General features: G+C 47.6%; 1 protein-coding gene across 1 annotated transcript in view; it reads right to left on the bottom strand.

Annotated features, from left to right (window-relative positions):
• LOC126525191 (uncharacterized) overlaps window positions 1-20015 on the bottom strand; it is a 147654-nt gene extending 127639 nt beyond the window's left edge. The window contains exon 1 of the mRNA XM_072286910.1: window positions 18654-20015. Within this exon, the coding sequence (XP_072143011.1) occupies window positions 18654-20015 (1362 nt within the window). The remainder of the gene's footprint in view (window positions 1-18653) is intronic.
• Between the last annotated feature and the right edge of the window lie 1073 nt (window positions 20016-21088).

The following is a 21088-nucleotide window of genomic DNA, read 5'->3' as shown; positions in this document are numbered from 1 at the left end:
ATGTGTCCACCGATTAGCCCGGATGGCTAAGGCAATTGCTACTTGTTCTGCTACTGTTGGGTCCTTGGTATAGACGGTGATGGCATCCTGTATGTTACCTTGAGTGTCTACGACAACGGAGGTATACGCATCCTTATTTTTAACCCAGGCAGCGTCAACGAACACCGCCTGCTGCTTATGTTGATCTATGTCTTGAAGGAGTGCCTTCGCCCTTGCCTTCCGTCTCTCGAGGTTATGTGTCGGGTGCATGTTCCTAGGGAACGGGGTCGTCTTTATTGTTTCTCGTAGTCCCGCTTGCAATTGTGTTAATAATTCTCCTTCGTTGGTGTGGTTGTTAATTTCTACGCCAATTTCTTTAAGTAGCGCCCTCCCAGGGCGTGTCCCCATTAGTCTCTCCTGGTGGGCCACCTGTTGAGCCTCAGCTATCTCGTCTAGTGTGTTATGCAGCCCTAGGCGCAATAAGCTATCATTGGCCGTGCTGATGGGAAGTCCTAGTGCAGTCTTTATAAGTCGTCTGATTAAAGCGTTTAGCTTGTTCTTATCAGCCTGTGTCCATTGTAGCATGCCAGCCACGTACGAGAAGTGGCAAAAGGCGAATGCATGTACCAATCTTATGGCACTGTCTTCTCCTAGCCCCTTATGCTTGTTGGTAACTCTACGCAGAAGCCTAATGACTTCTTCTGACTTGTTAGAGATGTATTCTATCATCCTGCAATTAGATCCGTTCACTTGCAGGAGAAGTCCTAACACTCTAATAGTCTCCACCTGCCTGATTGGTTCTCCATTCTTGGCGTATATGTCAATGCGGGGTTCTTCCTCTGGGATATATCCGTTCGGCCTGCGCCCACGCTTACTGCTCCGTAATACCAATAGTTCTGATTTTTTAGCAGAGCAGTTCAGTCCCATACCCTCAAGTGTTGTTTCTACCACATAAATGCTTTCCTGTAGTTTGATCTCTGTTTGTCCCATATTACCTTCGGCAGTCCAGATTGTTACATCATCTGCATATATAGCAAAGTGGATACCCTCAATCTGCGCGAGACCTCGAGCCACTTTGACATTGCCAAATTAAATAACATGGGAGATAGGACAGACCCTTGTGGTGTCCCACGATTCCCAAGTTCCAGGGTTATCGATTGGAGTTCGCCTAACCTGAGACAAGCAGAACGGCCACCAAGAAAGGCTTTGACTATATTGTGCAATCGCTTACTTAATCCCATCTCCGAGAGGATATCCAATATGGCCCTGTGCTTGATGCGATCAAAGGCCTTTTCTACATCTAGGCCTAGAAGAGCTCTCGTATGTAGCGGGCTAGCAAGAATAAGGTGATGCTTGATTAAAAGCATTGCATCTTGAGTCGAAAGTCCAGGACGGAAACCGATCAGGTTATGCGGAAGAACATTTCTGTTTTCTACATACTTAGTCAGTCTATTGAGTATGACATGCTCCATGGTTTTGCCCAGACATGATGTTCATGATATGGGTCTTAGGTTATCTAGATTGAGTTGCTTGCCTAGTTTGGGAATAAGAATTGTGTTAGCAATTCTTCATTCCTTCGGATAATCACCGTTTTTCCCGAGTTCGTTGAAATACTCTGTTAAATATTTTATGGAATGATCGTCCAAATTTTTCAACAGCCTATTGGAAATGCCATCTGGACCGGCAGCAGATCTACTGTTGAGGTCGTACAGGGCTGCACGAACTTCGCTTTCTGTGAAGTCTTGATCCATAGGCTCACAGTCTTCCCCTGTATATTCAGGCAGGTCTGTACTCTCATCGCTATCCTCAAGTGGTAAGTACCTAGCTGCGAGCCGATCCAGAATGGCCTCCTCCGTTGTGTCCTGACTCTCACGATGGACGAGTCGTGCTACTACTGTTCTCCTATTAGATTTCGTGTCGTTCTCATGAAGCAAATGTCTAAGTAAGTTCCAATTCCCACCACGTCTGATTCGACCATCTATGGAATTACAAAGCTCATCCCATTGTTGTTTCTGTAAATTTCTGGAGTGTTCTTCAATCTCCCTATTCAACAATGCTATGCGCTTCCTGAGTCTCCTGTTCAGTCGTTGCGTTTTCCATCTATTTAACATAGATTGTTTCGCTTCAATCAAGTGCGCCAGCCTACTGTCCATGATTTCGATATCCTCCTCTGTGGTAATATCCTTCGTTGCCACCTTTACATCTTCCCTGAGCTGAGTGGTCCAAGTTTGGAGTGTTTTCTTTTGTCCTGCCTCTGTCTCAGCTCTGCTTTTCCTTGCTTTCCAAAAAAGTTCCCAGTCAATGTAGTTAAAGTGCTTTATCTGAATACTTGGTGTTTCCAATAGTATTTGTAATATGTAATGATCACTACATAGGTCAATATTGGAGTTATTCCAGCCAGCGTTCGCTAAGTTTGATACAAAAGTAAGGTATGGGGTGGAGTCCCTGCATGTAGATGTACCACACCTAGTGGGATAAGCTGGGTCTGTGATGAGGGAGAGATTAAGATCTGTAGCTAGGTGCCAGAGTCCATCCCCTTTCTTAGTATTCCAGCGATATCCCCAGGTTTGATGTGGGGCGTTGAAATCCCCTCCAATAATGAGTGGAGCGTGCTTAGTAACAGCCATAGTCATATTAAGAAGTGCCCTGAAACTCTGTTTCATGTCGCTAGGGCTGCTATAAACATTAAGACAAAAGAGGCATTGCGGTTTACTTCCATTCCTTTTCAAAATTATTTCCACTAGTAAGTATTCTAATTTGTTTAGTCCAAGGCGCAAATCATGTTCTATGTAAGGTATTTTCTTATCTACGAGCGTGGCTAACCCCCTACCGGGCTCTTTGCCCCCGCATGTCGCTTTGTATCCGGATAGGCTGATCTCATCCGCCAAGGTTTCCTGCAGCATAATTATTTTCGGTTTGTCTGGAGAGGTTTTTAATAACTGCATAAGAGGTGCTTTTTTGTGATAAAATCCTCGGCAATTCCATTGCCACACGGTAAAGCTCCCCCTGCTAGCCATTGCTTATACAACCCGCCTTACTGCTACCCGCTAGAGTACACCTCGTAGAACCCCCCGACACGCCAGGGAGCGATCTGACGCTTTCTGCTTCTGAGGGTAGGTATTCGTCGTCATCGCCCTGTGCTTCTACTTTGGTGAGCCTCTTTTCAGCCGTCAGTCTCCATTTCCATAACTTATCAACTTTGAAGGTAGTTTTATCTATGGCATCTCTAAGTTGTTTAATCGCCTCCTTGATCTCTTCCAAAACAGAGCACACTGTCGTTTCTACTGGGCTTATTGCCCGCTTCTTTGGAGCTGGTGTGTTTTCTTCATCCTGGCTGTTGTCATTATTCACCGGTTTGGCTATTGCTACTTTTGTGGAGTTAGTCTGCGAGTTCTTGCGAAGTTCTACAACCTGCTTAGTAAGTTCTTCATTTGCCTTTCTCAGATACGTTACTTCTTTAATTAGCTGTTCTACCCTGGCATCATTATCTCCGACCAGCCGCCCCGCACCGCTCTCCGCAGCCCTCACAGTACCTTTCACTTTGTCGGCCCAGGTTGTTCCAGATGTCGTCTTGTCGCCAGGCGTCTGCCCTCCTCCTTCGAAGCGCACCTGCACTTCACGTGATCTGGAGCGGCTTCTGCCCTTCGACGGCGAGCGGCGTCTTGACCGTGTGGGGCTCCTTGAGCACGTGCGCCCCCTGGTGCCCGTTTGGGCATCCCATTGCAGCTGTGCTGATGTCGCCTCCGATGCAGATCTGTTGCGTTCTCGTCATCGAACTCGTACCACGTATGGAACTTGGTACCGCTGTCGGCAAGTCTTGTCCCCAGTTGGGTGGTCCCCTGCACAGAATTTGCACTTAGGCACACACATGTGATTGTCCTCCGGGTTTTGAGTTCCACATCCTCTGCACTGCACCACGTCCGGTGTTGCACATACATCTGATCGATGTCCAATCTTTCCGCAGGCATAGCAGACATCAAACTGCTTCCTATACAGGTAGCACTTTACGAGGGTCGACCCGTATCTTACATAATTGGGTACCTTGAGCCCATCAAACAGAACAATAACCGAACCCGTGGATTTAATACGTTTGGCTGCCAATGCCAGTGGGTTAAAGTCATGCACAATGTTCTTCGTTATCGTGGCCTGATTGTCTCTGAGGTCAACTCTCCGAATCACTCCTTTACACGTGGTATGCGGAGCTGTCTCGTAGGCATTCACTTCGTATTCGGTTTCCACTATAATGACTGACCTGATTCGCACATACCTGGCAGCATGGCTGGGATCTGGTGTACTAACCACCACGATGTTTTGCGTGAAGTTAGGGCAAACGACATCCTCTCGGGCTTGTTGCGGAGTCAGGCCCGATGCTTCAATAACCGCCACGCCTATCGCTGTGGTGCTCACTTTGCTCAAGTTGAGACCTCCTCGTGGGCGGATGATGATTTTGCTGTGCTCCTCGGGCAATTGGGGCATCCTTGATGCCTTGACAATCCGGTTTTTGAACATAGTGGTTGTAGGTCCCTTGTTCTTGCTGCTGTTGCCTTGCTCTTGCTGGCTCTGCGGCGATGTTTTCCCATCGCCAGCAATCCTTGTGGTGGAGCGAAATTTTCGGCTTGTCACAATTTGCCGACCTAGATCTTCCTCATTCTCTTCTAATCCGGTAGCGTCTTCATCTTCCATGCGCGTTTCCGCCATCGCGGCACGGCGGGGCCAGTAGGCCTACTTGGGTCTTGCACCAAGAAAGGCCAGTAACAGTCCAAAAATGAAAGTCCCACCTTAAAGAAAGGTGTCCGCAAATTCCCGGTGACTTCACAAATCCAGTGATGTGCTTGAATCCGTGATGGTGGTATAGAAGGCCGCACAAACATCAAAAACGACGGAGCCGATGTGTGGGACGTCCGCACCTCGGCTTCTTCTTCTTCTATCTCAACTCTGGGCAGTGACCACTGCATACTTGCCACAACATTGAACGTTACGCATGCACGCCACCCGATAAAAAAGACAACACTCACAGATTGGACAGCTTTTCGCAAAGAGCTAGCGGATGACTCCTCAACCGGTATTACGGATCTCGAGCTGTGGGTACGAGAGCTCCAACAAGACGCAGCCAGACATTGAAAACAGATCACGCTCACCACAGACATACCGGCCGTAGACCCGCACCTTCTTCACCTCTGGGAAGCACGTCGAGGCTTTGTTAGGAGATGGAAGCGCCAAAAACATAATCGTAAATTGAAACTACTTATAGCGAAACTCACGGCAACCGCGGAATGTTATGCTGGAGAGCTCACCCGTCACAACTGGCGACAACTATGCAACAAGTTGCAGGGTAATCTTAGCACGGCCAAAACATGGTCGCTGCTACGCCACCTTCTTGACCCCGCACAAAGCAAGGCAATTAGCCAGCAAACAATTCAACGTATCCTCCACAACCATCCGGGTTCTGATGACGAAATCCTGGAGGAGCTGCGGGCGCGGTACATAGGCGATTTCGAACCCGCACAAGGACAACCTCCAACCTACAGCGGGAGCGACAATTACGACCTCGACAAGCCGATCACTATCACTGAGGTGCAACAAGCACTCCATGCACTCACACGAAACACCACCCCAGGCAAGGGCAAAATAAATAACAAGCTCCTGCGCAATCTGGATGATGGCACCATTCAATCTCTTACTGACCTCTTTAATCATCACTGGGAAGCGGGTACGCTATTAGCAGACTGAAAGTACGCGGACGTTATACTCATTCCGAAGCCAGGCAAACTCTCCAGCTTAGAAAATATGAGACCAATCTCACTGACTTCATGCCTAGGCAAGCTTCTGGAACATGTCATTCTGAACCGGCTTCAACCTTACCTACAATCCAGCGACCTCTTTCCCGAAACAATGTTCGGATTCCGGCCCCACCTTTCTACCCACGATATCCTTCTTCAGCAGAAGGAGCAAGTCCTTGAACACATCTCACCGCACAACACCGGAGCGATTTTAGCACTCGATCTCAAAGGCGCTTTCGACAATGTGGCTCACCATACCATCCTTACAAACCTAAGCCTCACGAACTGTGGTCGTAATACTTGCAATTATATACGCGCCTTTCTAAGCAACCGCACGGCCACAATAGGTATTGGCTCACTCAGAACCCCGACGTTACCTACTCGCAACAAAGGAACACCACAAGGTGCTGTTCTATCACCCACCCTTTTCAATATTGCTATGATGAAATTACCTGACAAACTCAACGCAATACCAGGAATCAGGCATGCAGTATACGCCGATGACATCACTATCTGGACCACCACTGGTTCCGAAGGAGAGAAACAAGACGCCCTTCAACAAGCGACCGACGTCGTCCAGCAATATGCAAATACAAGTGGTCTCCGGTACTCCCCCGAGAAGTCAGAACTATTAGTCGTTCGACAGAAATCACGAAGAAAACTCAATGAACTACCCCACATCACACTCACCCTCGACGACAAAGAAATACCCACAGTAAACCGCGTCCGCATTCTCGGACTCCACATACAACAGGACGGCGGAGGCGCATACACCATCCAACGTCTCAAGCAGACCACCTTCCTAATCATGCGAATGGTCAGCCGTATCACCACCAAACAATACGGACTGAAAGAAGACGACATAATACAGCTCGTCCAGGCCCTGATAATCAGCCGCATCGCCTACGCTGCCCCGTACTTGCCCCTCACTCCCAAGGAGCTAGATCAATTAGACGTACTTCTTCGGAAAGCCTACAAGAAAGCGCTCGGCCTACCGCCGGAAACAGCGACACTCATGCTTGAAGCCCTAGGAGTCCATAATACTATAAGAGAAATTATAGACGCCCACCTCACAAGCCAACGAGAACGACTAGCCCTCACACCAACAGGAAGAACAGTCCTAGCGCGCCTAGGCTACCCCACACACCGCAAAGGCCACGAACAAACAAACCATCTGGCCCCAAACTTCCGGGAACACATCAAGGTAGCCCCTATCCCCAGAAGCATGCACCCGGAACATCATGCCGATCGTCGCCAAGCTCGCGCAAAAACTCTACAGACAAAATATGGCAGTCTCCCCACCACACTGTTCACAGATGCCGCGCAGTACCCCCAAAAAGCAGCCATGACGGCCAGCGTTGTCGACTCTAACCTACAAGAGGTGGTCTCGATGACGGTCCGCACTACCAGCGCCCTCGTAGCGGAGGAGACCGCCATCGCCTTGGCCATCACCTCTAGTCCGACCAACGAGTACGTCACAATTATTACTGACTCCCAGGCAGCTTGCCGTAGCTACGCGAGAGGCAGAATACCTTCAATCGCCCACCGACTCCTCAAACAAGCCTCCCAATTCCCGGACGTTGAAATAGTGTGGACTCCAGGACACGAGTCCCTCCGTGGAAATCAGCGTGCGCACGCTGTAGCCCGAGCTCATGCCTCCCGGGCCCCAGAAGAGAGGGATACGGCCGCATCCATGGAGCCCGTACCTTTACAATACAACACCATACTAAACCACCACAGATTGAACAGACGACAATACCCGCCTCCACACAAGACCCTCTCACGTGAAGACACCGTAACATGGCGACAACTACAAACCAACACATGCCCCCATTTAAGCAGACTACACGCAATACACCCTACACTATATTCATACAAATGTACCCTTTGTAATGATTACGCCTCCCTATATCACACCACATGGGCGTGCCCCAACGTGAAGGCGGCCCCGCAAATACCCAACCCCACACCCGAACAGTGGGAGGCCGTGCCGACTAGTTCGGACCCTCGTAACCAGCAGCAACTGGTGCGGCGGGCCCGGGAGACAGCAAGAGCCGCAGGAGCCCTGGACTAAGGGCTCCCTCCGCACAAGCAGAAAGACACCTGCTTGTCCTTTCTTTTTAATAAATGTTTCTCCTCCTCCTCCTCCTGAGTACGAGCACGTGCGTTACTCGTGCGTTTCAACATTTCACAAGGAGCTTCAAAAATTACGTACGACACACGGAAAGGGATGCTTATTTCGGAATATCGTACATCTACTAAATTCGGTGTTGCAGACAAGGAAACTTATTCACCCGTAGGCACGCTTACAACTGTGGTATGCAATGACGGTAATGCGCCACCGTTCGCCAATGGAGCCAAATCATTTCAAACTGCTTACATTGATATCTAGACAAGCCACTGCATTCTTCCTGGGCAGTGCGCTAAAGACAACTACATATATAGTTTGCATTATAAACAACAATAACGTAAGAACATAAGCGAAATAATTTTTACATATTCATCATTCCCTTTAATATAACAGCTCCACAAAGAAGCCGCATATCCCTTAAACCAAACGTTTCAATGCAAAACGCATTTCAGTACGGTCAGCACAGGGAGTCGCTCGCTAAACGCGCATTAACGAAAACGTAATACTTGGTGAGCCGACAGATGTATGTCTTGCCTCCCTACGAGTATTGAGACGCATACTTATAAAGCGAAAGCTTTACTAGGCCAGGCAGCGAGCCATTTTGGCTCGTCGCGCAGTATGCCGTATGCCATATGCAGTGGCCGACGAACGACCTTGAGATGTCATTGCCTGGCAACGCCGCTGCCGCGCTCCAACAGATGTGCTGCGCTGGGGTAGAGGAAGAGGAGTTGTCGCCTCGTGTGGTCTATATATATATATATATGTATATATATTATATCATCATCATCATCATCAGCCTAGTTACGCCCACTGCAGGGCAAAGGCCTCTCCCATACTTCTCCAACTACCCCGGTCATGTGCTAATTGTGGCCATGTTGTCCCTGCAAACGCCTTAATGTCATCCGCCCACCTAACTTTCTGCCGCCCCCTACTACGCTTTCCTTCCCTTGAAATCCAGTCCGTAACCCTTAATGACCATCGGTTATCTTCCCTCCTCATTACATGCCCGGCCCATGCCCATTTCTTTTCTTGATCTCAACTAAGATGTCATTTACCCACGTTTGTTCCCTCACCCAATCTGCTCTTTTCTTATCCCTTAACGTTACACCTATCATTCTTCTTTCCATAGCTCGTTGCATCGTCCTCAATTTCAGCAGAACCCTTTTCGTAAGCCTCCAGGCTTCTGCCCCGTAGGTGAGTACTGGTAAGACAAAGCTGTTATACAGTTTCCTCTTGAGGGATAGTGGCAACCTGCTGCTCATGATTTGAGAATGCCTGCCAAACGCACCCCAGCCCATTCTTATTCTTCTGGTTATTTCAGTCTCATGATCCGGATCCGTGGTCACTACCTGCCCTAAGTAGATGTATTCCCTTACCACTTCCAGTGCCTCGCTACCTATCGTAAACTGCTGTTCTCTTCCGAGACTGTTAAACATTACTTTAGTTTCCTGTAGATTAATTTTCAGACCCACCTTTCTGCTTTGCCTCTCCAGGTCAGTGAGCATGCATTGCAATTGGTCTCCTGAGTTACTAAGCAAGGCAATATCATCAGCGAATCGCAAGTTGCTAAGGTATTCTCCATCAACTTTTATCCCCAATTCTTCCCACTCCAGGTCTCTGAATACCTCCTGTAAACATGCTGTGAATAGCATTGGAGATATCGTATCTCCCTGTCTGACGCCTTTCTTTATTGGGATTTTGTTGCTTTTTTTGTGGAGGATTACGGTGGCTGTGGAACCGCTATAGATATCTTCCAGTATCTTTACATATGGCTTATCCACAACCTAATTCCGTAGTGCCTTCATGACTGCTGAGGTTTCGACTGAATCAAATGCTTTTTCGTAATCAATGAAGGCTATATATAAGGGTTGGTTATATTCCGCACATTTCTCTATCACCTGATTGATAGTGTGAATATGGTCTATTGTTGAGTAGCCTTTACGGAATCCTGCCTGGTCCTTTAGTTGACAGAAATCTAAGGTATTGCTGATTCTATTTGCGATTACCTTAGTAAATACTTTGTAGGCAACGGACAGTAAGCTGATCGGTCTATAATTTTTCAAGTCTTTGGCGTCCCCTTTCTTATGGATTAGGAATATGTTAGCGTTCTTCCAAGATTCCGGTACGTTCGAGGTCATGAGGCATTGTGTATATAGGGCGGCCAATCTTTCTAGGAGTGTTCCCACCATCCCTCAAAAAATCTCCTGTTACCTGATCCTCCCCAGCTGCCTTCCCCCTTTGCATAGCTCCCAAGGCGTTCTTTACCTCTTCCGGTGTTACTTGTGGGATTTCAAGTTCCTCTAGCCTATTCTCTCTCACCTTATCGTCGTGGCTGTTACTGGTACTGTATAAATCTCTATAAAACTCTTCAGCCACTTGAACTATCTCATCCATATTAGTAACGATATTGCCGGCTTTGTCTCTTAACGCACACACCTGATTCTTGCCTATTCCTAGTTTCTTCTTCACTGCTTTTAGGCTTCCTCCGTTCCTGAGAGCCTCTTCAATGCTATCCATATTATAGTTCCTTATGTCCACTGTCTTACGCTTGATGATTAACTTGATTAATATTATAATATATATAATATTAATATATAATATTAAAATATTATATACATACATACATATATATATATATATATATATATGTATATATATATATATATATATATATATATATATATATATATATATATATATATATATATATATATATATATATGCGCTTCGCCTTAGTGTATTTACTCGTCATGGAGGGCGAAAAAGAGACGTTACAACGACAGAACGAAGCGAGGAAGAGACAACGCGCTCACGAGACGCCAGAAGAACGCTCCGCACGACTCGAGAAGCATCGCGTTTTATTTTTAGAGCGATAATATATACGGGTAGGATCCCAGGATTTGTTCGTGGCGTGATGTTGAAAGAAAACTATCATCATCTATGAGCGAGACGAGAACAAGGTGAAAGCAGGAGCCAACATTTCCACAAGTGGACTTGTCTTTTTCAAGGCGACATATGCTTTCCTCGGAACAGTATATATAGGTGGGGTTCTTCTAGAGAGGAGAGGGTATATGGAAGGTGGGTGCGGCAACGAGGGAGTGTGTGTTAGCGTGTCGAATTGAGAATAAAGGAATGCGTTGCACAAGGCCATGGTCCTCCCCCCCACCCCCGCGCCTGTCTGTCGACGCTCGCGTGTTAGCCGGCATGTCAAGGGCGTCTGCCACGCCGGCTGAAAAAAAGAAAAGAAACAAAAGGAAATAAATACGCTAAGAAACCAAACTGAGTGTTGTTTCCTATAGCTTGAAATTCAGCATAGCGAATAGAATCTAAAACTCCATTTGAGACGTTTATGCCTATTGGCTGCAATGTCCTGAACTTATGGATAAGGTATGATTCTCTGTATTTTGTTTCTCGTTCAGAACGAAAATTTCACTGGAAGATGTAGAGTATCAGTTCATCAAAGTTATGACCTGGTTAGTTGAAATGCTCGGCGAAGGCTTGGGAAGCTTTTTAGCTGTGTCCGCGCGATGTCAATTTACTGTGACGTTCATTGACTGTCCTGTTTCACAGATATAATGTTTCTTACAGAAGGAGCATTCAAGCATATAAATCACATCCGAACTACGTCACTACCACGTGACAATATGCTTGAATGTTCCTTCGGTAAGAAAAAATCTATCGCTGAAACAGGACAATCAATGAACGCCAGATTAAACGAACATCGTGCGGATACAGCTAAAAAGCTTCCCAAAGCCGCCGCCGAGCGTTTCAACTAACCAGGTCATAACTTTCATGAACTTAAACTCTACATCTTACAGTCAAATTGCCGTTCTGAACGAGAGAGAAAATACAGAGAGTCCTGACTAATTCATAAGTTCAAGACAGTGCAGCCAATAGGCATAAACGTTTCAAAGGGAGCTTTAGAATCTATTCGCTATGCTAAATTTCTAGCTATAGGCAACGCCACTTTAGTTTAGGTTCTTAACGTATTTATTTTCTTTTTCTTTCTTTTATTTTTTTTCTGCTGGCTAGTCAGACGCCGTTGACACGACGGCTAACACGAGTGCGTTGACACGTGGTTTACAATACAGACCATGGCCTTGTGCACAGCATTCCTTTATTCTCAATTCGACACGCTGACAGACCTTCCCTCGTTGTCGCACCCGCCTTCCTTACACCCTCTCCCCTTTAGAAGAACCCCACCTATATATACTGCCGCAAAGAAAGCATATGTCGCTTGAAGAAGAGAAGTCCACTTGACGAAATCTTGGCTCCTGCTTTCACTTTGATCTCCTTTTGCTCGTCATCTTGAATTACCCCCACCCGCCTTCCCCGTGTTTTCCCTGGATTTCTACCTAGGGAAGAAGAAGGAATAAGGTGAGGGCATCTGCTTTCCTTGCCACACATAGCACTAATTGGAGACAGTCACTACAAGTACATGCACGAACACTTCCCACCAGGCCAACACTCACCTCACATTAGCTTTAAGAGTGGCGCCACAACCCACGCCATCCGAGACCTCATTGCCGCAGCACCACAGCACATCACACGTTACCTCATTCACTGCGGGACTAATGATCTTAACCAAGTCACCGGCGACAACAAAGTAAAGACCATGAAAACGCTCATAAACGATTTACACACCAACAGACCAAACGCAGAAATCACCCTGACAACGGTACTTCCCGGGATCGCAAACAAACACGGCCACTTATTCAACAATCAGAGACATTCTTAGCTCACGTAGTAGGACACGCAAGCTCAATGATTTTCTTCTGCACATTGGAAACCAACACGAAAACGTCGATGTCATTCACCACGCTGAAGTACACCGAGACCCCGACAATCTGCTCGCCCGGGACGGACTACACCCCAATTGTTTTGGCGTCAAGGTAATGGCTAAAGACATCAAGTGCAGGCTGAGGAACTGTTTTAAATCGACGCTGCCAAGAACACCAGTAAATCCTGCGTCCCAGTTAGCTTCAACACAGAAACACACGCCTGAAATTTTCAACACCAGATCGCATACACGTTCCACCAATGCTAGAACCCAAGGAGCATCTACACAGACCGTGGACGCGAAACCAACACCACCCTTACAACACCCGCTCATACGGAAGCCCACAAACACCCGCGAAGCCATCACGCAAGGAGCTACATACACTAATAAGCAGACCGATACGCATACAGATACACAGACAGACATCGCTGCAGGCCTCGTTAAGAAAATTAAGCGTAAAAAGAGACCACCTGAAGATTCTTCGCCACGGAGGTCTGCCCGAACCAAACAGAAATCACTACCATACACTCACGCAACAACAAATCTCACCCTTTCGTCCAATCCCGCAAACTCGCCACCAAACAAACAATATACAGATTTCACATAAAAACTTACACTAGCTGCATTAAACAGAGGAAAATCTCAAAAGGTCTCAGAGTTAAGGTTAGGTGTGCCCTCGTTTCTTTACCCTCCAAGCTATTATTGAAGTGGAATGCTCTCCTACAAGATGCGTCGCTCTCTCTTATTGATATTCTCGAAGAACACTGCAACGAATAACTTATGAGAATTGCTGATCAACTTGACAGCATAAATTTATCTGCACCGGAAAGAAGATAACTTGAACAATTCGTCCAAACTAGCGAGAAAAAATTACTGGATAAATACCAGCACAAAGATATTAGAACGACAGAAAGCTGAGCTAGTTGGTGAGGATTCATTATGCAAAAAAGAAGTGAGGTGTGCAGACAGGACACAAGAGTAGAGAAGTGGAGAACACGAAAGCCGACTATCAACTCAAGGGAGCACTGAGGCGAAAAAAGAAAGACGACACAAAACTCATCTGCGCATGCTCAGGAATGGTAACACCACGTGTCAGTCGGGTACACGTGCCGGTCTATGTGAGAGATAACTGTTAAGGCACTTAATTTCTGCAGATCTCTGCAGAGCTGCAGATCCACCCAAAGAAACTAATGTAACCCCTGCAGCACGTAGCTTCACTGATAGTCTTACAGGCGATCATCCAGAACAGTGCAGCAATGCAGGAGAAATATCCCAGAGTCTAAGCCCCGGGGAAGTTGATCTCCTGAAATGTGGTCGAAGGTTCTGTCCGACGAACACCGCAGTAAACGATTACGAACTCCACTAAGATATAACAGAGTTTTCAAGATGCATGCGCATGAAGGAGTTCTTTTTCGATATACCAGACGAAGGAAAACAAATAGAGAGTCTCTTAGACCACCTAGCACGTGGACACCGGAAGTCGAACAGTGCTCAGACCTGCATTTATACATAAAGCTGATACGAAAGGAAATTCTAGAGTCAGCGCGGCATTGTCGGAAACGCAAAAGCTTGTCCCGCGCTCAACACCAAATCCTTAAAGAACTTGCAAAAAGGAATGATATTGTAATAAAACCAGCCGACAAAAGCGGCAGTATCGAAAGTAATCTGGCCTATAGAAAAGTACAAGAATTAGGCCTCTAAGCAACTGAGCAACCACACCCATTACAGGAAACTCAACTATAAACCAACTTCAGATTACAGCAATACTGTGAAAAACAGCATAGCGGAGCTCCTGTCCAGGGTACTAATCATGCAATCTGAATATCGCTTCATAATGCCAGAGAGCAAAAAAGCAGGCCGCTTTTATCTTCCAAAAATACATAAAGTTCCGGTCGAAGAAATATTTACAGCAGAAATCCCAGGTCGGCCTATTGTATCTAATAACAACACACCTACTGAGTCACTATCTAAATCCTTAAATCACCACCTGTAAAACATCCCCACCACCCCCACATCTTTCGTTCACGACACAATGCGAATCCTTGGAATTATCAACGCCAACCAAATCCTTTCTGACCGCGCTATTCTAGTCACTTTGGATGTTTCTGCCCCTTACACCAACATAGCCATGAGTAAAGGAATTGAAGGCATTTCTAAATCCCTCGCAATCAATCCCGAAACGCACGCTCCTGAAGTTTACCTGTCGCTGCTTAGGTTAGTTCTCACGCTCAACTATTTCTAATTCGATTCTATTCACTACCTGCAAACTTCCGGCACTAGCATGGGTACACCATTCGCTCCCACGTATGCGAACATTTTCCTCCGTTCCTTAGAGCATGTTCAATTCTATCCATATCATGCTTCCTTATGTCAGCTGTCTTACGCTTGGTGATCAACTTGGAAAGTTTTGGCAGTTCTATTTTAGCTGTAGGGTTAGAGGCTTTCATACATTGGCGTTTCTTGATCAGATCTTTCGTTTCCTGCGATAGCTTGCTGGTATCCAGTCTAACGACGTTACCACCGACTTCTATTGCACCCTACTTAAAGATGCCCATAAGATTGTCATTCATTGCTTCAACACTAAGGTCCTCTTCACTAGCTAAAGCCGAATACCTGTTCTGTAGCTTGATCCGGAATTCCTCTATTTTACCTCTTACCGCTAACTTATTGATCGGCTTCTTATGTACCAGTTTCTTAAGTTCCCCCCTCAATTCTAGGCTAATTCGAGTCCTTGCCATCCTATGATCACTGCAGCGCACCTTGCCGAGCACGTCCACATCTTCTATGATGCCAGGGTTAGCGCAGAGTATCAAGTCTATTTCATTTCTAGTCGCGCCATTCGGGCTCCGCCACGTCCACGTTCGGCTGTCCCACTTGGGGAAGAAGGTATTCATTATCCGCATATTATTCCGTTCTGCAAACTCTACTAATAACTCTCCCGTACCATTCCTACAACCTATGCCATATCCCCCCATTGATTTGTCGCCAGCCTGCTCCTTGCCTACCCTGGCATTGAAGTCACCCATCAGTATAGTGAATTATTTTTTTTACTTTATCCATCGCCGATTCCACGTCTTCAATGAAGCTTTCGACTTCCTGGTCATCAAGGCTGGATGTAGACGCAGACCTGTACGACCTTCAATTTGAACCTCTTATTAAGTTTCACAACACCTGCCACACCTTGGTTAATGCTTTAAAATTCCTGTATTTTACCAGCTATATACTTATTAATCAGAAATCCAACTCCTATTTCTCGTCTCTCCGCTATGCCCCGGTAGCACTGGACGTGCCCGCTTTTTAGAAATGTATATGGTTCTTTTGTCCTCCTAGCCTCACTGAGCCCCATTATATCCCATTTACTGCGCGCTAATTCCTCTAATAGGACTGCTAGTCTCGCCACACTAGATAACGTTCTAGCATTAAACGTTGTCAGGTTCAGATACCAATGGCGGCCTTTCCGGACCCAGAGATTCTTAGCATCCTCTGCTGCGTCACAGATCTGACCGCCACCGTGGTAAGTTGCTGCGCAGCTGCTGGGGCTACGCAGCTACTAAACGCAGTTACTGAGCAGTTACTAGTGCTGCGCAGTTACTAAGCAGCTGCTTAGTAACTCAGGGGACCAATTGCAAGGCATGCTTACTGACCTGGAGAGGCAACGCAGTAGGGTGGGTTTAAAAATTATTCTGCAGAAAACTAAAGTAATGTTTAAAAGTATCAGGAACAGAACAGCAGTTTACGATATGTAGCGAGTCACTGGAAGTGGTAAGGGAATGCATCTAGTTAGCGCAGGTAGTGACCGCGGATCGGGATCATGAGACTGAAATAATCAGAAGAATAAGAATGGGCTGAGGTGCTGGATCCCAAAGCTGAGGTGGACTGGATCCCAAAAGAAGGGCAGCGTAGCCGGGGCGGCAGAAAGGTAGGCGGCCAGATGAGATTAAGGAGTTTTCAGGGACAACATAGCCACAATTAGCACATGACTAGGGTAGTTGGAGAAGTAGGCGACATGCCTTTGCCTTGCAGTGAGCTTAGCCAGGCTTATGATGATGAACAACACCAGGTTATTCAGAACAGCTAGTACCTGATATGTAGAACAACTCTCCGTAAAAAGAACGGTGGAAATAAACAGAATTTCAAAAAATACACTATTTCTTTTACAAATATAAGATTACAATAAACACAATATTGTAAATAAATAGAGTTTGGAAAGAATAACTATCTACTGAGTAAATAAGAGTACAAACGCAAATAGTACAAACGCAACATCGTTGGAACATCCTCCACGTGAGTGCAACGCGGGACAACGTGCACGAATGGAGAAGCAAGGTGCATCGTGCCCGCCTCCCCCCTTTCTCCCCCTAACCATTATTATTATTTCTCCTTTGGCTAGCGTGGAGAGCTTACTCCGACATCCGTGCCAGCTTTCCTTACAGCGTCTGTACGTGCTGAGCGGTTTTCTTCAACACACATGCAACGTTTTGTCCATAGCAAAAGAACAGGAACAGTCGGAAAGAAGAACTTCATGAGCTTGCCACGTGTCGTACGCTGGAACTGTGCACACAAATTTTAAAAGGACAAGGGAGGGTCAGGACATCCGGACATCCTGCACAATATCCGTGCGTGCCTGCTGCACCAACACGCCATTTTTGTCATGCCGTCGTCGTCGTTGCGTCGTCATCATTTCAGCGACTTCATCACACTCATCACTCCTTCGTTGCTTTCTTATGTCTTCTGCCCTTGCGCCCGGTGCCTCTGAAGAGTAGCCATTTGGACTCTTAATCTGGTAAACCTCGCTAGCCTTCACCTCTTGTTTTTTCACACATCTCCTTCCGTCGATTTCATGTGATCGTCATTCTTCCTCTGTTTTCACTCTTTCGTTGCCACGGCGGCGTCGTATCCTCACCGTGACGCCACCATCTTCCAGTGATCATCACTCCGTTGTTGTCACAGAATTGCCGTCACTTTGTGGTATTCGTTCCATGGCCGTCATATTGCAGTTGTGATTCAATTATCGGCATGCGTTCGTCATCACGCCATTGTAGCCATTCTATCAGGGTCACGGCGTCGGCGTCATCGCGGCTTCGCACAACCGGCTACGACTACGGCAAGATGATGACGGTGTGACGACGACGGTAGAGTAGTGCTCAACGGCGGTGAAAGTTGACGCCGTGACGCTACAGCTTGTGTGGAGCTGTCACCAAGAGCTGGCTTTAACACACCATTATTAATTGTTAAATCGACCCCATCATGGCTAGGGTACTATGCATTCTTGTGTTGTTTGTGCGCTGGCGTATCTACTTTCCTTTCCTTCCACTCTTCCGTGGTGGCGTTTCCGTCAAATGTCGCGCGTGCCCGGTTTCCTCGGTGTCCTCAGGGCGACGGTCTTCTCATGAACGAGAATGTACATAAAGATCATGGTAAATAAGTTTTATCTTTGTTCAGAATTGTCTGTCACCTCTGTGTCGTGCGCTAGAGAGTTTCGCTGGTCATCCACTTTCGCGCAATGGGATGGCTCATGATTATAAAATGTAAAACTTACCTTCCGCACAGACCATTTCATCGTGCGAGGAGCAAAGGGCGCTCTGGCCTCATTTGTTATCTTTTGCGTATATTGATTTTTTATGTAGTTGCGAAAGCTTTGATCTTGCATTGCGATCTTTTGTTGCATCAAATTCATTTGCTCCTGCATTTTTTGCATAAAGGATTGCATTTGCAATTCTATGGTTCCTTTTTCTGGCTGCTGTCGCTGTTGCTCCATAGCTGGAGGTGGAGTCTGCTGTCGCGGCAGTCTACCCACCCTTTGCTCTCGCAGTTCCCTGATTAGTTCTTTGATTCTCTCCTCTAGCTGTTCTGTTTTCTTCCTACTCTGCTCTAGTTTTCGCCTTAGAGCCTTGTTTTCTTCCCTTAGTTTAAGTTCGTTGTCGCTATTGTTATTGTCCGAGTGCGGAAACAGTGATTTGGGAGGGCCTGCCCCCCAGCTTACCTTAACTCCGCCCTTCTTTTGTTGTTGTTGTGGTTTTGGCTGCTGTTCCCACTGCCATTTGGCTGCGGGTGGTGGTCCCAGCGGTGGGAAGGAGCTGTCCCTGGAGTGGCTCCGGTCCCGGCTCCGCGTTTGGCTGCGGCCCCGGCTCCGCGAGCGGCTCTGCTCTCCTTCTGAGCTCAGCCACCTGGGACGGCGCCTACGGCTCCGGCTCCGCCCTCGGCTTTTCTGCGAGGCTCGTCCTCGCAGCTCGTCGATGTTCTTGAGGCGCATACTGCAGTCCAGGGTACCGGCGGCGTGTTCGCCTCCACATACCAGGCACTTTGGTTGGCACTGATGTCCTTCAACTGAGTTGTTTGCTCCGCACTGCCTGCAGGTTCTCGCTCCCGGCGTTGGGCAGACGTCCGAGCGGTGTCCTTGCGTGCCGCATACGTAGCAAAACTGTCTGGTTGGTCTGTAGGGGTATGTCTTGTATTCTACTGCGCTGAAGATGACCCACTTGGGAATGATGGGGCCGTCGAAGGTGATTAGCGCCGTCTCCGACTTGCCCAGCATCCTTGCCGCCAGGATCTCCACCCCTTGAGTACGTAGTCGCAGCTTGGATTCCAGTATTTCAGATGGTAATCCTATCGGTAGCCCGTGGATGACCAGCCGCTTTACGTCCCCAGGCATGGCCACGTAAGCGTTTACTTCGTAATTGATGCCGCTGTATGGGAGGTACTTGATCTTCCTGATGACGTCCGCAACTTCTTCCTTAGAAGCACTTGCGATGACGATGTTGGACCCTGGTCGGAGCCTGACCAGAAAGTCTTCTTCCTTGAATTTCATCCCGCAGGCCTCTATGATGGCTTGCGTTGCTTGATATGATTTCATGTCCTTGATTTTCAGCCCCCCTCTGGGCCGGATGATGATCTTCGCGTCGTCCGTCGGTAGCGGTGGCAGCCTCTGCCTCGGCTGCCGCGGCGCTCCCACCTTTTGTTGTTGTTTCTGCAGCGCTCCCGTCACGCTGTCTTGCGTGACGCCGCTGCCAGCTGTGGCTGCCGGCGTCATCTTGTTATTGTTCTCCGTGGCTTGGGATCCTCTCGTCTTGAAAATGACGTCGCTCTCTGTAGCGCGCTTGAGATTCTTTTTTTGGCGCCTGGAATGGTAGATTTGCCAGTTTTTGTCCCCGTCTTGCTGCCGGCTCGCCTCGCCCGTGGCGTCCTGCTGCATGAGGTCCTCTTCTGCGGCTCCGGTGCCCGCTTCCTCCGTTCTCGAGTGCGTGGTGGCGGGCGCCTCCTCCATATCTTGGAATTCTGCCGGGTTTTGGGCCGGCCCGGCCATAAAATTGCTTGTCACAGGGTTGGTAGCGCCCCGGGGATCCATTTCGGTCGAAGCCTTGTCGCTCCGACCTACTTGGTGCCCGCCCGGGTGTCGGGTGTGGCTAAGCCTAACGCGAGACTTAGCTCCCCGGCCACGTCGGAGATCTTCGAAGTCCGATAAAAAGTCCAAAAATGGGCCTACCGGCTCGAAGGTGGTATCCTCGTGGTCTTGACAATCAGCTGCGTTGATGTTGCCAAAAAATTTGGTGGCCTAATGAAATTGTCCTGTCGAAAACTTCGCAAATTTGCTGAGCCCATGCGACGTGCGTCATCAAAGTGAATGCAGAGTAAAAAACGGAAAAAACGGTGAATTAACCACCGAATGTGTTCTAGCCACTGACAAATGCAGGATAACCTTGCGTGTGATAGCGCGGACCATAGCGTGGGCGATAGCGACATGAACTTTGATCTTCGCCGACCGCCGAGTTCAGATCCTTCTGAAGGAGCAAAGTCGCCTCCCTAATTTCGCCTTTCCGCAAGTAAGCGCCCCTTTTTGTTTACGTATCGTCACCGCTTCGCAAGTCACAGCGATATGCTCGAAAGGTGCTGTTCGCAGTGCTGAACCCAATGGCTTGAAGGAGGCCAGTGGTGCCTAAATCTACCGCTGGGCCGATGTCTCCACATTCTAATAAAACAAGCTCTATCGCTTCCCTAGCTTTACCGCAGCTGGCACATGCTTGTTTTTCCTTCTTATATCTCGCTTTGTAGGTGCGTGTTCTAAGGCATCCTGATGTCGCAGTAACACAGTAGAGGTGTTCCTCTACTGTGTTAATTGCAGTCTGTAGTCATTGTTCTATTGATCGGTCGCTGCCATCACAGGTCCAGATAGTATTATCGTCCGCATAGATTGTTTGATTCAGGGAGTCTATGTGATTTAATTTTCGGGAAGTCCCATCAGGAGGAGATTAAACAGCATCGAAGAGATGACAGCACCTTGCGGCGTGCCAACCCTCCCTATGTCGATCTCGGGTGACGTGAGCCCTCCGACGGAGATGACTGCTTTGCTGTCTGATAGGTAGCTCTTCATGTAGTTATACGCCCGTTGCCCTAGTCCTATTCGTTCGACGTTTTCCAATA

Source organism: Dermacentor andersoni, chromosome 3, assembly GCF_023375885.2.
Source record: "Dermacentor andersoni chromosome 3, qqDerAnde1_hic_scaffold, whole genome shotgun sequence".
NCBI classification, from domain to species: Eukaryota; Metazoa; Arthropoda; class Arachnida; order Ixodida; family Ixodidae; genus Dermacentor; species Dermacentor andersoni.
The sequence above is the reverse complement of the archived record's forward strand: the minus strand, read 5'-3'. Positions and strand labels throughout refer to the sequence as shown.